General features: G+C 38.9%; 1 protein-coding gene across 2 annotated transcripts in view; it reads right to left on the bottom strand.

Annotated features, from left to right (window-relative positions):
• Positions 1–6,197: 6,197 nt before the first annotated feature.
• EXOC5 (exocyst complex component 5) overlaps positions 6,198–22,214 on the bottom strand; it is a 47,136-nt gene continuing 31,119 nt past the window's right edge. For both annotated transcript variants that reach the window (XM_030563000.1, XM_030563001.1), the window contains exons 13-18: positions 20,634–20,742; positions 18,978–19,098; positions 18,302–18,388; positions 15,343–15,451; positions 14,504–14,719; positions 6,198–12,621 (exon numbers count right to left, since the gene is read on the bottom strand). In XM_030563000.1, the coding sequence (XP_030418860.1) occupies positions 12,433–12,621; positions 14,504–14,719; positions 15,343–15,451; positions 18,302–18,388; positions 18,978–19,098; positions 20,634–20,742 (831 nt within the window). In that variant the 3' untranslated portion in view covers positions 6,198–12,432. The remainder of the gene's footprint in view (positions 12,622–14,503; positions 14,720–15,342; positions 15,452–18,301; positions 18,389–18,977; positions 19,099–20,633; positions 20,743–22,214) is intronic.

Genomic DNA, 22,214 nt, shown 5'->3' on the forward strand with positions numbered 1-22,214 from the left:
GTTTGCATCACCAGTTCCCTCTCCAACAGAATATTCAAATTGTAATAGAAATTAATTTCCCTAGAAATCACTGGACTACATACATGGTATTAAAGAGATTTCCCCTCCCACCGAACTAATGGGGACTTTCAGGTTAGCAGTGCTGAATAATTATTCATTTGCTCCCTGGAGGTGATCAGGACCTGTAAATACTTGTAAGTGGGCTTGGAAGAAAGATGCAGAGAGCAGCCAGCCAGAGACTCCAGCTGATAGGGGCTGAAGCAGCCAGAGCAGGGACTGCTGCATTTGGGGGAGGGGGGGAGAAATGAGGTTCTGCAAGTTCCACCCCTCCCCTCAGCATCTCCTTGCACCCAAAGCTCCCCTCTATGCCCAGGGGCATGAGGATGGGTTCCGTGTCCTCCTCACTTTCCCCTGATTAGGCTTGAGAGGAAGCTGCAAAGAGGAGCCAGCCTTTGAGATACACATCTACACAGCAATTAAACATCCATGGATGGGACCCCATGAGATAGGAGGGGCCCAGAGCCCAGGCTCCAGCCCAAGCATCTATATATCAATTTTTAGCCCCGCAGCCTGAGCCCCAAGTCAGCTGACCCAGGCCAGCCACAGGGTCTTTTATTCCTTGGAGAACTTTCTAGTTTTGACTGGACTTTCTCTGCCCTGTGCAGATTGACTTGTTTGCTCCAACCCTCCTGGCTGCATCACTTCATCTCAGTATCACTCCTCTTGCCCTCTTGTCCCCTTCTCTGCTGCCCTCTCCCTTCCTTCTGAACTAAACCCACCGGAAAGAATGAATCATGGAACTAACAAAGCTTGCCACCATCACAGGGTTCACGCTGCTTGCGTGAGAGATCTCTCCCCCCAGCCTGTGCCTGCCCTCTGGTTGGTGAGCTCCTCTGGTCAGGGACTGTTTTATTCTGTTTGTACAGCACCTAGCACAACGTGGTCCTGGTCCATGACTAGAGCCCCTAAGTGCAACAGTAATAAAAAAAATAGATACTTAATCTTATTGAACTCAAGGTGAGACTTACTATCTCCTCCCCTTTGGTGGAAGTAGGCTTGGTCACACCATGCTCACCCAGATCTCAGCAGCCAGAGGCCTCATCAAGATTCAAATGAAGAAATGAACCCCCGAATTCTCCAATAAATCATCCACGCTCGGGCATATAATTAAAACTCGTGGTGGACCCAGCCTTCTATCCCTTGCAAATAGCATTACAAGCGAGCTGCTCTTACCACGTGCCATAATGCTAGGACAATTCAGTCAAAGCTGGGCTGCACCAACTGCCAACTGCAATCCTGTATTTCCATTATCCACCAACCTGTTTGTCCAGTGGATAATGCTTCGGCTACAAATCCAAACTGCAAAAGGGGAAGGAACATTCATAAGTCTGGTATAAAGGAAACCTAGTTAAGCAAACCGATATTAACAACCCAGATCTTCCCTGGGGATGTCAAGTTCATTGCTTTTGGCATATATAGAAATAAAAGCAGTAAGACCCTCCACATGTCCAAACATCCAGTGGCCACATAGCAAGTCCTGTTGTTGAGATGGCTACAGCAAATTCTACGGGTGTCTGTGCTATATTACATTGGTCTCAGGCTGACAAAGACTAGCCTCTCTTTCAGTATCACATTAAATCGGTACTGGGGGCTAGGGCCTTATTTCCCATCTGGAGCAGGAGCACCCATTGATTCACTGCACCATCAAATAAGCTCTGAAACGTTACCACGCAGAAAGACCACCCTCTCCCAAAGGATGACTTGAGATCCCAGGATCACATAGCCCCATCTTCAAGAAGTGAATGGTGATGACCTGCCTTGTCTCTACACCATCCACCAACTGGAGATCATAGTCGTTCTATTGTGTTCTGTGCAAAACCTGGAAACAGCTTCCTCTGCCCAAAATGTAGGTGTTCCTTCCTGCCGTGGAATGCACTCCTCAAATGGAATGAAAGGTTTCTGGGCGTCTGGACCAGCCTGGGTGTTCTTTGATGGCAGAGCTGCACACACAAGCTTCCTACATCCTGTAGGATTGGAAACCTCTCTAAACGGAGTAGCGTAGCCAGCAAAATGCGCACACACAGCTTCCTCACGGAGTTGTAAACAGGCAGGCCGGCACCGTCTTGATTCACCAGGGTTATAATGAATTAAGCTGTTACACGCCAAGGGGCCAGAGGAACTGGAACATCACCGATGGAGGGACTCAAAGGAATACAAGAGACGCCGAGGGTGCTATTGTTCAACAGTAGCATATGCCTAGCAGTGAAAATAATGTGAACCTTTTCAGGAAGAAATGCATATTTATCTCATCATCTTGTACGGATCACTAAACTGCCACTTGCTGGTTAGAACTCAGGCCGATTGAAAAACGCTTTTTCAAATTATACAAATGTCTTCCACAAAAAGCCTTCATATTGTTTGAAGTTGTCCAGTATTTGATTAATGAAAATGTTTCATTTTGAATCAAATTGAATGGAATTGAAAATGAACATTTTTCACTATTTTGTCTCCCCCTCTCACCTTTCTTTCATTACCATTTTTTGACCAGTCCTAACCAAAATCATCAAAACCAGAACCATTTATCCTCTAGCTCAGTGGTTCTCAACCAGGGGTTCGTGTATCCCTGGGGGTACTCGGAGGTCTTTCAGGGATTACATCAACCCCTCTCGATATTTGCCTAGTTTTAAAACAGACTACATAAAAAGCACTAATGAAGTCAGTACAAATTAAAATTTCATACAATGACTTGTTTATACTGCTCTATGTACGATACACTGAAAGGTAAGTTTAATATTTATATTTCAGTTAATTTATTTTCTAATTATATAGTAAAAATGAGAAAGTCAGCAATTTTTCAGTGTGACACTTTTGTATGGTTAGGTCTGATTTTGTAAGCAAGTAGTTTTTAAATGAGGTAAAACTTGGGGGTACACAAGACAAATCAGCCTCCTGAAAGGGGTACCATAATCTGGAAAGGTTGAGAGCCACTGCTCTGGCTTATCCCCCTGCCCCCAGATCAGCACGGCCACGAGTACGTGAAGTTTTCATGCCTGCATCACCCCCTGCTCTGAGCCAGCTCTGGGGACATCACTCTCATTGGAGATAAACCCAGATGCCAGGCCCTGCCTATACAACCAACTGTACTTGCAGTCCTGCTAAAGATGCCATTGAACACTTCTAGGAAGGAGTCCACTCAATCCAAGCCTTCCTCTCTGTACAGGATTTTCTAATGAAATTATGCCAGCTATAGACTCTTCCATTTGCAGTGGAAAAAATGAAACCCAAATGCCCTCCTGGGAGCCAGGCAATTTTCAGGTGTCAAAGCAATGAGGGCAGCTGATTTAAAGTGGCTCTCTTGGCTTGTATGTTAACAATGTTTGGAGAAGGGCCAGTTCCTCACTGAGGGCCTGGATTTATACACCACCAAGTCTACCTTGAAGCCCTGAGGAGTCAACCACCATTTAATGTCCATAAGCTATGGGCAGCCTTGCGTGCCTCTGTGACTGCTCAACAAGATTTTAAACATGATCAGGCAGGTATGGGCACGCCTTTGATTCTTTGCTACCCAAAGAGAGATGATCACACTGCCCAGACTTCAGCCTGCCCTAAAGAAAGGAGTTGAACTTTCATAAATGGTGTAGGAAACTTCATTATTCATTGGCATTGTGTCAAAGAAAAATTGGCTGGAAGAGAAAATTCCTAGCCAGTCAGACTCTCCCACATACTGTACCCAGGAAGAAGGCAGATTTAATATATTTGATATTAGCACTCACTCTCTCCTTGTGTGTCGCATAAATACAGTAATACACCAGAAGGTCAGAAGCAATACAATTTTAACTGAGCTTTTCTGGGTATGGAATTAATGGTGGCCGGAATTTCTCCATGGCCTTCTTGAGCATAACTTTTAAAGGAGACGTGCCCTCTGACTGGGATCTAGCCAAACCTTTCAGTCAGTGTGGGTTTATATAAATACCTATATACGCAGTACATTTACCTACGATTCAGCAGGTGGCACTCTTCTCATTTTTCAGAGGAGAGGTCAGATGCTGACTTTCCACAGCAAGTTTTTTTCCGGAAGAGCAGGGCTGTTAGCCCTAAGGTCCTGCCCCAGAATACGGGGAATTATATACTCCCTGTTCTTTCAATGGTTCCATTTCAGTCACACATTGTGGTGGAGAATGTAGCTGTATGCTTTGCATCACAACACATTTCCTCCCTCAGCTGGCTGCATTCCATTTCCTTCCTAGAATTCATATAGCTAGCTCTATGTCCAAAAATAAAGCGGAACTAAAAAAATCCCTGTTATTCTTCTTTCTTGGTTCCCCAGTACAGCCAATCTTTTCTATGCTTATTTTTACAGGCTACAAACTCTTCAGGGAAGGGACTATATTCATTTTTGTCTTGTGCAGCACAAAAGTAGATTGTTGGCACTTGAAAAGCCCAAACAATAATAAAGGCTTCCAATTAAAAGCACAACATGTGTGCAAAATCCTGTATCTGATGCCACATTGTGTAACTAATATACATTTTCTAGGCTGGCTTGAAAGTCCAACCCCCACTCTCTCTCAAAAATTCACAAGGAAAAACACTTTTTATAAGCTTTAATGATCCAGTTCAAACCACCAAAAACCTGGAAATAGGGAGTCATGAACGCTGTCCCTTATCTGATGCTGCTGTTCATTTCTGCCCTCACAACATGAGTTCACAGCTGAGTATTAAGCTTCCACTTTGGGTTTTTCTTTTCCCTTCTCCTTTTAAGCTAGGCCCCTAATGTTTCTAAAATGCACCATTTTTTGTATGAAACAAAACACGAAGCTGCCCACTTCCATGTACTCTACCTCATACGGTGGGTCTGAATTGAAAACAGCAATGCAGATTGCATTATTAGTTGCACAAAGAATTCCTTGGGTTTTCTCAACACGTGTGGTGTCTTAAAAAAGTAATGGATAAATTTTGGATCATCTCACTAATGTAAAAGGCATCCTCCCCCTGGTGGTATAATCTGAGTGTACACTTTGGAATATCATCCTAGAGTCAGTCTTACTGCTTTTTTCCTATAAATCCTGAATCTCCATTCATCCAGGATTTCTTGTGCTCTTTTTTGGACCAAATATTAATTTATTATTAGGTAAAGTGTTTTAACTTCATCAAATCCTTACCTCATCTTTACGGGGACTATTATCTATTGTACTTCATACTGCAGATGTTTGTAACCTCCCAAAAGTAACTTTGAGCTACTTTTCAATTCCCAGAAAAGGATAATTTCCAACTTCTAACTAAAGTACCATCCTAGTATCCAAATCACTAAAAAGTGAGCTGTATCCAATATGCACGTGCTAAGGTTAGTACTATGTTTATGTACCAGCAACGTAGCTGACATTTTGGTAGCTTGTATCTTAGGGTATGTCTTCACTACCCGCCGGAATGGCTGGTAGCAATCGATCCAGCAAAGAACAATTTATCATATCTAGTCTAGACGTGATAAACTGACCTGAGTGCTCTCCCATCGACTTTTGTACTTGAGCACCGCAAGAGGTGCAAGAAAAGTCGATGGGGGAGCGGCAGCAGTCGACTTACTATGACGAAGACACCACGGTAAGTTGATCTATGTACATTATTCATGTAGCTGAAGTTGCGTAACTTAGATCGATTCCCCACACACACACACGGTGTAGACCAGGGCTTAGTTTGTGGTTTGAGCAGAAGCAGCTAAACAGAAATTGTAATGCCTACATGCTACTTTAACTAATTTTGATCTAAGCTATCGAATTTCTTTAGCAATGTACGGGGGGCAGGGGTTAATAGACCAACTTGAAAATGGTTATGAGCTTCTACTAAATTAGAATTCAGCCAAGCAGTTTACCTATTTTATCTCAAATGTGTGGGAATTGTTAAACTGAAGCAGCATTAGTGGTCTCAAAGTCATGCTGGATTTATGCTCCAAAGGAAATCTCCCATTATGTAAGAAGCCCAAGGTTTGTGTCTAATGTGCATGAATATTATAAAATAATTAAATATCTTCATTCCAGTCAATGGAATTGTGCGTGTTACACTACCAATGAATTTGGCACAAATATGCCTTATTTTGCCTAGGTAACAGTCAGATAGTTGCGGTCTCAACCACTAGAACGACACTTAACCCTCTACCTCTATATTATTACTTGTGCTCTCACTGTTACAGAGAAAAAGCAAGATGATTCACAATAGCTAAGCAAGTCTTTATTTGTCCATCTCAGTAGGGTGCTCATTCACACGGATGCTAATAGCAGGCAGTGTTAGATACCGTATCAGGCTGCCATTACATTTTAAAGAAGCTTTTTGGATACATGATGTTACTTTAAGATAAACAAGTTACATAGAACAGAAAAAGAAATCAGCCATGTTCAAAGCTGTCTGCAAGAGATGACTGTATACACCAATACCTGCATATATGCACATGGGAGAGATCTGCTAGTCCAGGTGAGCTGTGGCCAGTGCATGACTGGAGAGATAAGAGGGAAAGGCAGGTTTGGTAGTCTTTGAACAGTCTCTCTAGCCTGCTCTAAACTATCTGTGTGGTCTTGACCAGAAATTCCCACCAAGCCCCGAGAAATCTTCCTGACTAAAGTTCCATCAAAACCAGTAAGTGTCTGTGCAAAGCTTTAGTTTCAATGAGTCAGTATTTTCTGATGGAAAAGAAATCGGATAAAACTCCCGACCAGTTTTAACACTGGGTGCCCAACCTGAGACATGTTAAAGGGGCCTGATTTTCAGAGGGTGGGTGCTCAGCACTTTCTAAACCTCAGGCCCTTTTAAGGTGTCTCACATTAAGTCACTTTGGAAGTGAAGACAAACTAAATCGAATTAAGGGCACTTTAATTCTAAATAAGTGTGTCCACACAAGGGTTTTATGCGGTTTTACCAATTCACTTTAAATTTCCAATTTTAGTTAATTTGGATTAATTTCCCTGAGTGTCCCCATTTAGACAAGCCTTTATATCTGTAATAATATTCCTGCTTACTCTTAATTCTATACTTTATTTACCTGTCCCAGAGATAATAGCTTATGTAAGTCACTTCTCTCTGTCTCTTCATACCCACCCTGTCACCCTCTTTTAAATATCCCCTCATTCAGACAGTGGATATTATACATACTTTGCTAATTCCCAACTTTACTGACATTTAAAAAGAAATAGCAAGGTCTTTTGTTTTTTAAAGGAGAGAATTAATTCTAGTCTTTAAATATTTTTAAAGTTAAATCTAGCCCAGCTTTGCAAATTTTACCAATTCATTTTGCTGACTGCAGAACACAGCAATATAAATATTGGTATCACTTTTAAAATGAATTATTGACAATTTTAATACATGTTGCACAGTACATATTAATACAGAAAAATACATGTTATCAGCAATGTAATGTTGACCATGTACTAATCCATTCCACCTGCTCAAATATTAGTGCAAATAATTATATATTTGTAATGCATCATTGCTGTCTAGTTTGAATCTATGCCTCCAGAATAAATGTCTCTTCTGTGAAGCTGTTTGCTATTATGAGTAAAATGTTATATATTCAGACTCAAATTGACTTTGGATGGATAGGTAAGCACAATGAGCAACCTTCAAAAATCCACTTGTCTAAGCCTTAACAAGTTATTTTTAATGAATTGTTTACAATAAAATGAATGTTATAAAAAGGTTTCAGATTAAAGCTCACGTTAACTGGCTGTTCTATGGCTGCACTGTAATAGTCAGTATTTTGCTAAATTCAAAATTACTGCACTTAAACTGGCAAGATTAGTCTAACCTCAGCTCAATGGAGACCAGTAACACATTCTCCTCAGTAGACAACGCCCAACTCATTTTGATTTAGAAACAGTACGACCTTGCCACATTATGTATTGACTGACTACACCTTCACTCAACAGGTTGGACTACCCACTTTTAGATGTTGCCACCTTCTTATGGAGACCACTAAAATACAAAGGCATTTGGAAACAAGTTTTCTTACAAGCTACAGAAGCAGGCCTGGGAGTTAATCAAAAGGTGACATCTACTCCAGTGATTTAAAGCACAAGAAACTTGGCTCTAATGCAAGAGAAGTAAAGAGGGATTGGGAAGTGAAATCCACTCAATAGCAGCATTGCCAACTCTTGCAAGTTTACTATTATTTATTAGTATTAGGATAATGCCAACCAAGAGCGAGGCACCATTTACGGAGTAAGAGACAATAGCTACTGCCACGAAGAGCATAAAATCTAAATGGGCAAGACAGAGATGGTAGTTGGGGAAAGGGATAAGCAGATTGACCGGTGATGGTCTGCAAAGTTAGTCCCAAGATTTTTTAAATTTATTATTAAATTCACCTCAGAGAGGTGGATTAACTATGCTGATGGCGAAGCTCTCCCGTCAGCAGAGCAGTGTCTTCACTTCAGCAGCACAGCTGCACCAGTGTAGCACTATACATGAAGACAAACCTTTCCAGCAAGGAGGATGTGTGCTGGACGAATCAGTCTATAACTTCCCACCTGCAGTGCTCAGAAGGGAATTATCCCTGCGAGGTGCAGCCTTACCCACAGGCAGATCAGGGAAGATCATAGCCAAGTGTTGAGTTGTCAGTAGTAACTGAACTCTCAAACTTCCACTCCCTCAGATGAGGTACTTTGGGGGGGAGGGTTTTCTTGAGGGTGAAAGAGGAAGGGGGGAGGAGGATAGTTGCCTGCTCTTTCTCCTGATATTTGAGGAGGTGATGGCAATGAAGCTGGTGCCTGTCTCCCAACAGCCTTCGCCGGTTCCTCCTGCACTACCGTGTCAATTCAGGAGTCTGATACAGATTGACAAAGCCCTTGCCACAATAGTCCAACGTTATCTCAAAGGTCACCTTTCCTCCAGGAATCCTCCATGGCAGATAAGATCATCCTGCACGCTAGGTTTACTGGCACCCATACACAGACTTGAGGAAGCTGGGGATAGCGCTAGCAGGCCAAACAGGGCACACTTCCAAAGAGCAGGAAGAGTCCTAGCCTCTCAGTCATTAATAAGATGCACCTCCTTGCCGTTGCATTCCCCACAGAAACATAATACAACCTAGCGCAGGAGAGAAACTGAACATCCATCCACAGGGGCACCAGTTAGATTCAGACGACGTTGGACTCCCTTTGAGGCACCTCTCACTGTATTTGTAAGTTACGTGCAGCACTTAAATAAAACCATGGTAGGTGCTTTATATGCACTTAGAGACAGGCAGAAAAACCAAGTTATTTTACTAATTGCTTGAGACCCACAGCAAACTGACATTCTGCATGTCAGTATCTTGCAATTCAAACAGCCATGTACCATTCTACAGACCACTGAGAGCCTTGAAAAAGAAAACAAACTTGGCTCCAGGAAAATTTCTTGCATTCCAATTAAACTGCAGATTGCTGGTATATTTCCCACTTCTCACAGAAAGCAGTATCTCATTTAATATAAGGATGGGATCTTGTATAAAGAATTCTGATCACAATCCTGTCTGTTCTCCCATATTGTTGATATATGGGCCCGGTTAAATCATATTTTAGAACTCTAGCCTTCCCTTTTCAGGCACTGGCCTTTTTACTTACAAATTGCTTATTCTCCAGATCCTTTTAGCTTATGCCATCTTCATGGTCTTTCTACTATCCTCTCTTTCTAACCACCTAGAACTTCCCTTTTTCCGTCCTCGTCCACCACATCCTCCATTTCCTGATTTTTGTTTTTTCTATTTGTTGAGTTATATTGTTATGAAGAGCCTGCTTTCTTCTGCCCTCTGCACTTACGCAAATACAACACAATACCAAGTCATGTTAATAAATTATAGGACTTGTAAAAACATAGCTTATTTTCCAACCTACAATAATTTACTGCAAAACCATTTTAACAATTGGAGACAGCATAATTACATGCAAATACACATACCTCCTCTTTAACATTCACTCAGCTGCCAGCCTGTTAAAAACCAATGTTCCAAGAGTGAACATTAGAAAAGTAGTACTTTTGGCTCATTACATACACATAAAAAAGCATATTTGTATTTTTGATAGTACTGCTATTATATTTAGAAACTCCTGAAAATATTTTCCTAAATTTACATGCTATAAAAGCTATAAACTTTGAAATGTATAAAAGTTATAGCTGCCCCATCCCAACCCAAAATTTATTTTTACAGTAAACTTCATGGTAATAATAGTCTATTATATGAAAGGTTTGTGTTATGTTTTTTATTTTGTTTAAAAGTGGGAAGGGAAGGCCCACACTAATCAATAAATTTGATCAGTAAAATTACTTTTATTGATTTTTTTTAATAAAAGGGATTTATACAAATGTATATAAGATAAGAATATGGAAATGGAATGGAATGAAAAAGGCATGTGGAGGGAATTTTTTTTATTGAGTGTTTACATGTCTAAGTGTTCACCTATTGTTATCTCATCATCATTATTTTAATAAACATAATAGAGAATATTGCACTGAATTTATGCATGGAAAACACCACAATTTAAGTAAATAATATGGTGAGTACATTTTATATAATTTTAAAATATAATTCAAAACAAGAAATTTACAACATGAGACATTTTGAAGCATTTCTGTAATTTGCAGTCTTAAAATGATGCCTAGTGGTTTTGTTTACTGTTCTGAAGTGTTTACAAATTGACATTTTTTGTACAAAGATTTTATATTGGTTAGTAAAGCCACTATCTTAAAATTGTTGGCTTTAAGTTATAGAGGTAACAGAGAGAGGTATAATTTGAATTCACATCAGAGCTTTCTAAAAATGGCAACACTACAAGCATGTGCCTCCTCCAGTATCCAGAACTCTTTGTGATTCTGCCATGGCCAAGGAATAGAGCTATACATCTGGACAAAACTGCCACAGTTTCCCAGAACGCTTTGAAGGAAAACCTGGCATACTTGATTTCTCTTGTTTACCAATATAATTCTCTGCTCAATATAAAATAAAGGGAAAAAAACAATTTTGACTGAGCCTGGGAAGTTTTAAAAAATTTGGCAGAGGATAGCTGTAATGGAGAGACAAAGTAGATTTTAGGAAAACCTACTCTGAAGAAGAGAGAGAAAGTTCTGTGGAAAATATGCCAAGTCTGCAGAGTAGAATTAAGACAGAGCACTACAAATGATCCGCACAGCGATAATGAGTGGAACTTAGAACGCTGAAACAACACAGTTCATACCCGAGTTCTACAGGAGCTCTCTGGCTCGAAAATGTCACCACTTACTACAGAATTTTCAACTGTTGGGAAATATTACCCCAAATATTTCATCATCCCCATTACTTCACTTCAGTTACTGTACTCAACATGGATCCATCTCAGACGCACCTTAAGTTCCTATTGTTTAAACACACATACAGTAATAGTTATCCACAGCATTAGATATATCAGGGGGAAGAAAAGTTTCTGCACCTGCAACTATTTTATGTTGCTCAGGTATTGAAGATCGTGTCCTAAAGTTAAACTAAGTTTCAGCTTTGGATTTTGGCTAGATTTTACACATATTCTTCCCATCTACAGATGAATGTGTGGGTTATACCTCATCCTTTCATTTCTGTTACAATCTCAATTTGTTTATATAAAGAATAAAAAACAAACAAGCTTCTATCATGTTAAACCGACAAGTATCTTCACCTCATAGTAATGAAATCTAAAACAAGGTGGCTGCATTCATTTAGGAACATATTTAAAATTAAAAGTGCCATTATCAGACAGATAATAAACAGAGTGCTGTGAGTTCATACGAAGTTGATACCTTGCAGTGGGCTCCAACAACAACAACAACAACAAAAACCCCTCTCCAATTTAGCTTAGCTTAAAGTTCTATTCAATGAATAAATTACATCTTTCTTGGGATAGTGTTTCTGTTACTCCTACATCTCAGAGAAATTCAAAGCTAATTAATTAAAGCAAGAAATTGTATAGCGTAGGATAACATTTTGAAAGAATGAAATGATTTAGAAACACCAATCAGCAAAGATAATTTGATTATGATTAGCTGTGCTGAAGTTTAAGTTATTAAAAATGATGAATGTTTTTACATACTTTTAGTCTATGTAATCCATTACCTACGCTATGCTCTGTAGTTAAAGTCTAACAAATGGTATTAGATAATTCAAGATTGAGGACTAAAATACTTTCAATTCATCGCTTGCCTTTCTTCACCAACATTTTTCCAATGGAAAATTAGTGGCAAGTAATTTTGCAGAAATTTATATCTGGGGGAAATGTCGTTTAAGGAATATGAATTAAGGATTATATCTGCTCACATTCTTCAAATAAATTCTGGTTTAAATATGGCTGCTGTTTTGTTCTGAACAGTCATTGTCGCACAAAAATTACAACTGCTGTTTAATAAGAAATTATTCCCTGTGCTTTCTAACACCTCCAGCCCAGCAATAGTACAACATGTTTGTCTGCATTCTCAGCTGAAGTGGCGAGCCAGGCGAGCAGATCTATAATCAGCTCGCAGCTGAACAAAGGAGTGAAGGATGTTCTTGTCCAGATTAGCAAGTTGTTCTCCTGAGCAGACCTGCTTCAAGTTATCAGGTGCTACCACCAAAAGATTGCAGAGTGCATGCAGGGTGTCAAAAAGCTGTAACACCAATGGAATCTGTTTGAAAGAGAGAGAGAGAAAAAACACAGTAAAAATGCTCAAAGTAAATATAAGTCTTATAATGAAATAGCTGCTGCACAGTTCATCCAGAATGTCAGTGCTATTTTCCACACAGGAGACTCATTTGTGTCTTCTGTAAAAAACCGACTAAAGCAATTTTCAAAAGCCAGATATAATTTTTAAAAATGTATATGAATTTGGGTACTTTTGTTTTAGAAGAAATGGGAGATGTGACCATTCAGAGAATGTGTGAAAATTGTTCAAACAAAACAAAAAAAACCCACAACCACTCACTAATATTATAGTTACACTACTTATGACTGAGGTGGTATTTTTATAATACCCAATTACATGCAATTATAGCTTTCTGGAAGAAGTTACCCGCTTACTTCTCATTTTTGGTAAAGTTCAGTTTTATTTTTGTTATTCCACCATGAAAAAATAGTTTGCACAAAGAATTTTTTCAGATTTTTTGTGTGCTCTAACATAACATGGCCTTGATTTATTAAAGCTTCAAAATTGCCATGAACTTAACTCTCATTAAGAACAAGTGCTTCTGCTATTTGAAGAAGCTTGGTTTGGAAATAATAAAAATGAGTCAGCTTCATAATGCTTTAAAAGCATGTAACATAATGAATGATATGGAGGTGGCTGGGAGCTTCTGCTCGGTTTCATAAACACAAGAACTAGCGGGTTTTCAGTTAAATTAAATATGGCAAATTCAAATCCAGGCGGAGGAAATACTTTCATATAACATGTAAGTAAACTGTGGAACTCATTGCCACAGGAAGTTGTGGCCAAAAAGTTAGCACAATGGGATGTTTAGGATAAAAAGAATATCCAGAGTTATAATAGTGGATGGTAACAAATTTTGCAAGAGACTAATCCTTAGATGTTTGTGGTCTTAAATCTATACCTAAAAGGGATTAGGAGGACACCTAATATGTAATATAATCTGTCCTGCATCTGTCTAATGCAGGGTTTCTTGCACCTGCCTCTGACTACTGTTGAGGACAGAATACTGGCTAGATGGACCACAAGTCTTATCTTGTCTGGCAGTGCGTACATTCCTAACTTATTTCAATGTGAAATTCTACACACACATGAAAACACTCAGTGTGTTTTTGAATTGCATTCAAAATAATACATGTTGGTGCATAGCAGTCATTTGTTACTCCCTGCTGAAATCCCCACCACCACCTTGACCCATTCCACCTGAATATGTCTGTGAGAAAAAAAGCAGCAAGTCTGAACCGGCAAGAACTGTCTAGAGGCCATTCCAGGTCAGCTGCTTGCAGCACCAAAAAGGATTAATTCTCCAGCAGCTAGAAGCAGACAGAAGCCAATCAAGGCCCAGCAAGCAAGATAAAATGGGCTGACTGCTTCTTCCAAGGGCCAGTTTTGGTTGAAGCTGGGACAAGCAGGAAGGATTCCCCCTGCTTTAACCCAAGAGGCCTGGCTTGGTCAGGGATCTAACTCTGACTACAGCATTTGGTTAAGCCACCAAAGGACTTTTATGTTTCAGAATTTTAAATCCCAGGTGGCTATTATGATTTATAAAATCAGGGCAAGCTTGCTTTGTGAGATGCTCAACTGACTCAGGTAAGCTCATCACACAAAGCAAGTGAATTTAGGAGACAGCTATGAGGACTATTTGGAAAAGACGGTCTTGCTGACGTCTTTTATTAAATGATTAAAGCTGCTGCCATGGTACTAGGGCAATCTACAGTCTAAAATGTATGGTAAGTTGTGACTAGAAGGCAAAAGATGTGAAATGTGGCTATATGAACGACACTTTTCAACAAAAATATTGTTTTGCTATCCAGGCATTTTATGTATGCCTCTAAACACCACACGTATTAAGTATACATACACTAACCTTAAACTCTTTGGCACACTTCCGGTATTCAGCCACATCACAAATTGCTAACATGCCTCCCATGCAACTGTAGGAATATTGCTGTAGATGTTCATAAATAAGTCGATGAAAACGAACTCCAAGCTCCATCAGAACTGTGTCTACATTCTTACCATCCATAGATTTTCTAATTTTTTCCACTTGCTTTCTGACATAGCCACATACTTTGACACAGGCCTATAAAAAGATTGCTTGTAAGTTAACTGATTAGAGAGAAGCTTTCCCTCTTAAACATTTGGAAAGCAAAGTCTCAGATTAATCATGAGCAATGTACAGAGCACTGGCTCACACATAACGACCTATGGATCACCAGCTGACCATTTGCTGCTGGCGTTCCTCATTTTCAGCAGAAAAATTGCATTGAAAGACATCCATAATTCATTAAATACTGCCCTAATATTACTTTTCTGGGTAAGCAATTGTTGCCATTATCACTGGGAAGACTTGCAAACGGGAAGGCAGATGCATGACAAACTCTCTATTAAGTTAAGTCTATTAAGGTCCATGTTAATTTAGATGGTACTTTAGGGGAAGGGGAGTTTGTGTTTGTACGGCAGCTAGTCCAGTCTGACTGGGGCTGTTGGACACTATTATTATACAACAAAACTGAGAATATTCCCATCAAGTTTAGGATTCACATTGTGAAGGAGTTTGAGAATCCTTGGCATAGAGTGAAACAAGCCTGAATGTTAATCAGATGTACAAGTAATTGGACGTACACTATCAAAATGCCAACACTGCTCAAATTATCTTCAAAATGCTACAGTGTATTACTGACAAATCTCTATTTGTTTACTCACATTAGTATACTGAATCAAAACACTGTTTTCATCTTCTGGTTTAAAATCGGTCTTCTTTTGTTCTGCAGCCAAGATGTGCTTCATCTGACCAATCATACAATTCAGTGTCCTTCAAAGTTAAAATATACGTGTTTTAAAATAAAACTTTTCATTTACTTGATTTTAACATTTAAAAATTCTAAAGTGATACCACATAAAATATAAGTGATTAGTGCACAGTGAAGTAGAAATCCACCATTATCCACCACTTCTACAAATTCATGAACATTAAATGAGTTTCACCATTTAATATAAAAAAAAAAGATGTTCATACTAAAATGAACTACAAAGACCATAAATATTTTTGAAGCTGCTATGCAGTACAATTTTAGTACAAAAGACAAGTCTGATTTTCTGAATGTGGTAGAAGCATGAGAGTCAGACAGAAACCTTTGAGAAGTCTCTGCTCCAAAGTTCTCTTTATCTTGGAATGCAACACAGTATGTGCTGGCCAGCTGATTTTAAAGGAGACATATTAATTGAAACATAACCAATTTAAAGCCAGCTCTTCAGAATAGCCAGGCACTCTTCTTTGCTGGGGAAACCAGAAAGATTCTGAAGGGAACTTTCTAGACCTACTTCAGTAACTTTATAAAGAAAACACAGTTCAAGTGAAACAGCATCACAAAACACTTGCAACAAGAAAGAATCTTTCCATTCACCTGTGCTGGTCACTTGTCTTGAAAGATCCTGTGCAACTTTACTTGCATCACAGTTCTTCTCTTCCCCCTAGCAGTTATCCTTACTGAACATTATCTGAAGTCAGAAATGGTTTATTTTACAGTCAATCGCAAAGCTGATCCAGGGAGTGCTTGAAGAGCAAAGCAGCTACAATACATGGTGCTCACTCTCCCAAGTGACTCTCACTGGAACACTCATTTTTTCGGAACAGATTTTCTCACTGTTTTCTAGGGACCGTAATCAGCAAAAATGAAGTTATATAGCTTGGACTATGAAAACTCCACAGGATTTGAGGGAGGGAAAAATATACCTAATCCCAAAACAGGGAATCAAATTAATTATTTTCCATGCCTATGAAGCTAAGACTCCCATTCTGGCCGTACTTCACTCTACAACCTTGCCTCAGCCAACAACAGAAATCAGAGTTACATCCCTCTGCTCTTCCAACTTCTACTTTTAATATACATGCATGTAAGCCAATCTCTATGGATATATAGAACAGCAATGCTTACTCATTAGGATGGTCCATGGACTAAAACCAGTTCAACTAATCATTACTGAGGAAGAAACCATCACTGTGAAAACTCTTCAAGGGTCTGCTATCAGACATTGTCAGATCCTGGATAACATTTAAACCAACAATGCCTGGGAATCTACCTTTCTTTGTTACCAGATGGTGCCCATGTCCAGCATGATCTATTCTTGGGGTTCTTTCTAGTATTTTAGTGCTCATGTAAACAAAATGGTGTGCAAGTAACCACATTTTTATATAAGTGATTTGTCTCAAAACTGGTCTCTCTCTTTTACAGAGTCATCACAAACATGTAGTTGCCTGCAACACATAGGGGCTTGTGAAAATCCCACCTTAGGTGACTTGGGAACACAGTACCACTGACTTCCAACTGGACTTGTGCTTCTCCATCACTTAGGCACGTTTGAAAATCCCCATATAGTCTTTAGAGATTATTTATTGTACACAGAACTAAATTTATCTCCTCTGACACTGAGGGCTCAGGCAATCCTGTCTAGGTTTGAACCTGTGGCTTCAGAGAATCTAAGAAGTTCAGACTTAATGTTTAAACCACTACGGCATTTCCAGCAGCAGAAGCTGAAATCTCCATTGTTATCTCTATACTTTCTCCTGTTTTTCCTTTCCTTCCATCGCCACAGCAAATACTTTTACCAAAACACCCCTCAATTCCTTTGAGACTCTTCCTCACCGAGCAGAAGGTAACAGAGCTAGGATACAAGGAGCAATGCTTGTTTTCTCTTGTACAATTCTGTTCTTTGCTCCTTCGGGATGGAGTGGACACCTAATAATTAATGCTTATATGGCACTTTTCAAGGCAGCACAGACATTATTTTCAATTCCCATGGGGATGTATTATTTACATTATGAACGGGAAACCAAGGCATGGAGCTTAAGCAACTGGTCCAAAGTCAAACAACAAATAATTTGGAGATATGGGAATAATACAAATCTCCTTGGTATAAGTAACAATATAGCTACTCTGTAAGTATAGTACTTACATTGTGACTCTGCTCCCTAACATTAAGTATTACCTCTTTCTTGTCTTTTCCCACTGCAAAATGGCAATAATACTTTGCATTTATAGTGCTTTTTCCATCCATAAAAAAATCACACCATTTTATATAGGAGGTAACTGAGGGATGGAGATTAAAAGAATCACTCAAGTCTCAGAGCAAGTCAATGTCAAACCCAGAATTACACTCAATTCTCTTGACTCCCAAGATATGCATTACACCACGGTCCAACTCAAGCAAGTCCGTTAATCTCTTTCAGTCTGTCACATATACTGCTCTTTAAATATTTTAAAATTTAAAGTTTCAACATTCTGTATGTGAGCTTTTCCCCCAGAGCCCAAAACATGAAGTGTTTTGGGGTTTTTTTGTTTGTTTTTTAGAGAGACAGAGGAAAATTGTGAATGATCTCATTCCCTCAACCCAAAAGTGGATGAAACATTTTGCTCACTCTTCCCAAAAGTATTAGTTTAAGGTCAAAAATCAATAATGGAAAAATTTCAGCCTCCCAAAATTATTTTTTTCTTGACAAAAGTTCAGTGTGATCTCTGATTTATGGTTTGGATTTCAAAGGAAATAAATTCCGTGGTTCTAAATGATTACTTCCCGGCAGGAAAAACAAGCTAAGGCAAAACTTCTTTGTGTTAAAAATGGTAAGTAGAGCAGTGATTGATGGAAAGTTTAAAACTTCACTTGCCTATCAATGCCCACGTCCAGTTTCATCTCCATTTGTTCTATTATATCCTTTTTCTTCTGAAGGCATTCAGATAACTTAGGAGAAGAGCTATAAAAATAGTAGGGAAAAATCATAACAGTCAAACATAATGCAAATCAAATCCATTTGCTTTGGTTGCTAGCGAGAACAGGAGTACTTCAGGATTCCCCACCCGGCCTCTCCCAGAAAGTACCAGACTGGATGCAGTTATCTGTCTTTGTAATCAAGGACTAATGGATGGAGCTACTTCAAAAGTCAGAAGACCCTACAACTGTATTTGCTGACCCAGAGGTGGGTGACACTCTGCTGTAGTTCAGAGGGAGTTGCCTCTGAAATGAGCAGTCTGCTTCCATCTTGCTGCCAATCCCCAGTGGACCAAAGAGTGAGCCAAGACTGCTCTGCATGCCAATATGCTGCATATCAGCATAATAGACTAAAAGGCTCCTCTTCCAAATTTACTGATTAAAAGTCAGATTTATATAAACACTAAATTTTCTACATCTTACATCATCAATAATTTGAATTATTCTTAAAGTAAATTTATTTTAATAAAAATATTTAACTGTATTAATGGTAACACAAATGAAATTCATAATTTTCTAGCAATGACCACCATACATATTCACAGAAGAAATGCAAAACATAACACCTGACATACCTGATTAATGGCATCAGATGATCATTAAACTGCTTGTCAAACAAGTGGAATATAGTATTGGCCTGGTGTACAACATCCAGGAAATAAAGGTTTGCACTTTTAGAGTCAGGAGAAGGAATGCCTAAGGCGGAAACATTTATTTAGGATCATAAAAAAAATACAGTGCATGTAATCTGTATCACTATCCTTTCTAAGGATAAGGGTAAAATTTTCAAAAAAGTACTTAAGTTAAAATCAATGGGATATAGGCTCCTAAGAACTTCAGTCACTTTGAAAATGGGAGTTAGGCATCTAAGAGCACATCTACACTAGAAACATAAGTCGACCTATGTTAGGGTGACTTACACCCACCACAGTGGTTCATGTCCACACTACCCTGGTGCACATCCTCACCAGGAGCACTTCCACTGACTTGAGGGGCAGTGTGGAGGACTGTTCCCATACAGTTCCCTGCCGGGAGCCCAGCTGCACCCCTGGCTCTCAGTTCCCTGCCACTGGGCAGCACCAGGGCTCCTCACAGGGAGCCAGGCAGGCACAGGCGGAGCAGGGAGCCTGGGCATCAGCTGGGCTGGGAGCCAGGGGGCAGCCAGGCTCTCAGCGGGAAGGGGGCAGCCCAGCTGGAAGTGGGGAGCCTGAGAACAGCTGGGCTCTAGCTGGAGCCCCTCTACCCGCCCCAGCTTTCTTGTCAATTTCATGGCTTTATGACAGCCAACAGCCAAGGTAAGTAATGCAGTGTCTACATAGACACTGCATCAGCCTAGCTACACCAACATAAACTGTATGCCTCTTGCAGAGGTGGAGTTCTGATGTTGGTGTAATAGGGAACTTATATCGGGGGGATCAAGGATGTAGTATGTACACTGACATAATTAGGTCAGCAGAAGCTGCCTTATGTTGACCTAATTCTGTAATGCAGACCAAGCCTAAATCACAGGAGATTTTTTCATAATTACCCTAGAAGTCTATATACAATATTCTTTGTATGCAGATAGTACAAAGGGTAACTTCAATGGACTTCCACTAATATTGATAGGAATTTTGCTTATCAACGAAAGGCAGCAAATTGTACGAAAGACTTATAACTCTGTAACCACATGTAGTTTATTCTTCAAAACAGTTGAAACAGAAAAAAAATTTACTTTGAGAAGTTTACCTAAAATATTAAAAGTTGCACACACAAACAAAAGAGGTTTTTTTAAAAAGTAAATACGAGAAAAGTCTTTCTATATAACAAGTATTCCTCTATATAACATATACATGTAAAACCACACACTAAATAAACACACTCTATAAAAACCTTATTCTCTTTTTATGGAGAAGGTGAAAGAGGTAGGAAAGGAATGATCGTGCTCAGATTCTTATGATGCAAGAAATAAAGCCTCCAGATATTTCTGAATAATCATTGTCTGTCAGTCTGTACTGATTTCCCACATGTAAGCTGTGCTTTAGAAGCTTATATTTTGGATTCCAAATAAATTAAATTCCCTTAATCAACACACTTAGCACATATTAATGTTTCTAATTTCATTGGTCAATGCATTCAGAGCACTTCATACTCTTCAGTGATTGGCCTTGAGATCTATGCAAGTTAATGTTGTGCAATTTTATAATGAAATACCACACATTTAAGAAAACAAAAGACAGAATTATGCTTACCAGCAAGTCCAGTTTCCAAGGCATAATCAATATGCTCAATACACAAAAACTCCACGAGCATAGAAAAAATTCTGAATGCATTCTTCGGTAAATCAGAATGATCAGAGAGCTTTAAAAAGAACAACAAATATTTTGATACTTAGTGTTAAAACTTGTTGTCTACACTTGGAAGTTTATTTGAATTAGGGTAGGATGTGAATTTAAAGCACACAAGATATTTCAGAATAACTCCATATGTGGACACACTTATTCCAGAACAATGTGACCACGTACAGAGCTATTCGTGAATAACTTAATGTGTAGACAATCCTTTGTACACACTTTTAAAAAATATATAAACAGTGATTGCAGAAGACTTAAAATTACAGAGCACTTTCAAAATAATAAAATAGATCCTCAGATGGTGTCAACTGTTATAGTTCCATTGAAGTCAATAAAGTGAGACTGTTTACACTGGCTGAGGATCTGCCCTTATATATCAATATATAATATAGGACTATAGACAATCATCACATGTTGAAATTTTCATGCATACGTTTGATTAGGCAGTTGTGCTCAGATTTTTAGAGCTGCATGTTTGAATAATTGATACATAGTTACTATGACTGTATGCACTGCCAGGGTAACAGTACACATCTAACTTGTCTTTTCCATGGTCAGTTACCATGTGCACAAATACAATTTCAGTAACTGCATGGTGTGAGTATATTTTTATATGCACAAAATTCTAAAATCTCATCCTAGATATTTCTATAGCAAAATCTGATGCACTGCCTTTTCTTTTTCATAAAAAATGAAACAAAAAAACCACAACACTATTTGGGATTTGAGAACTTAAAAAAGGTGGCTCTTAAAGTTGTCTGAACAGCAACTGGACTTTGGTCCTTTGTAGTTTAGAATATTTGCAGCACAGGAGACTTGGACCACTGGCATTTGGAGTTAAATGTATGTTTAGTTTAGGTGTCCAAATAAAATAAAAACTACACATTCTAATTCTTCAAATGCATTCCTATGAAGTTACTAATTTTGAATATTCTTTACCTTTAGAAGTTTTTATTTTATGTCTCCTTGATAAATTGTGCTTTAAAGTTTCTAGTTTCATCTGTTTTGGTTATGAAAGTGCAACATTTATTCATGCATGCAGAAATACCTGAATTTATTTTGCTCTAACTTTACAAACAAATCAATCTTGGGCTGAGACCAAACTTGAAAAATTTCATCCCAAAAGGAATGTGTTTGGGGAAAAAAAAAAAAAAAAAAAAAAAAGCACAACTGAAAAGGAAGGTTAGAACAGAAGTTAGAATTGAGTTAGAACTACAGCAGTTTTTACCAATGACCACTATAATGATGAAATGATTAATTTATCTGTGCATCGTGCCGTCACTCTGACATTATCAATGCTAAATCGTCTGTTATCTGAATATTAACCGATGTTGTATCTATTTCTGCTATAACCATGGTTACACTGTATCCTCTCAATATTTAATACACCTCTACCCCGATATAAAGTGACCCAACATAACACAAATTGGGATATAACGCGGCAAAGCAGTGCTCTGGCGGGGCGGGGCTGCGTACTCC

The sequence above is a fragment of the Gopherus evgoodei genome, chromosome 4 (genome assembly GCF_007399415.2).
Source record: "Gopherus evgoodei ecotype Sinaloan lineage chromosome 4, rGopEvg1_v1.p, whole genome shotgun sequence".
NCBI lineage: Eukaryota > Metazoa > Chordata > Testudines > Testudinidae > Gopherus > Gopherus evgoodei.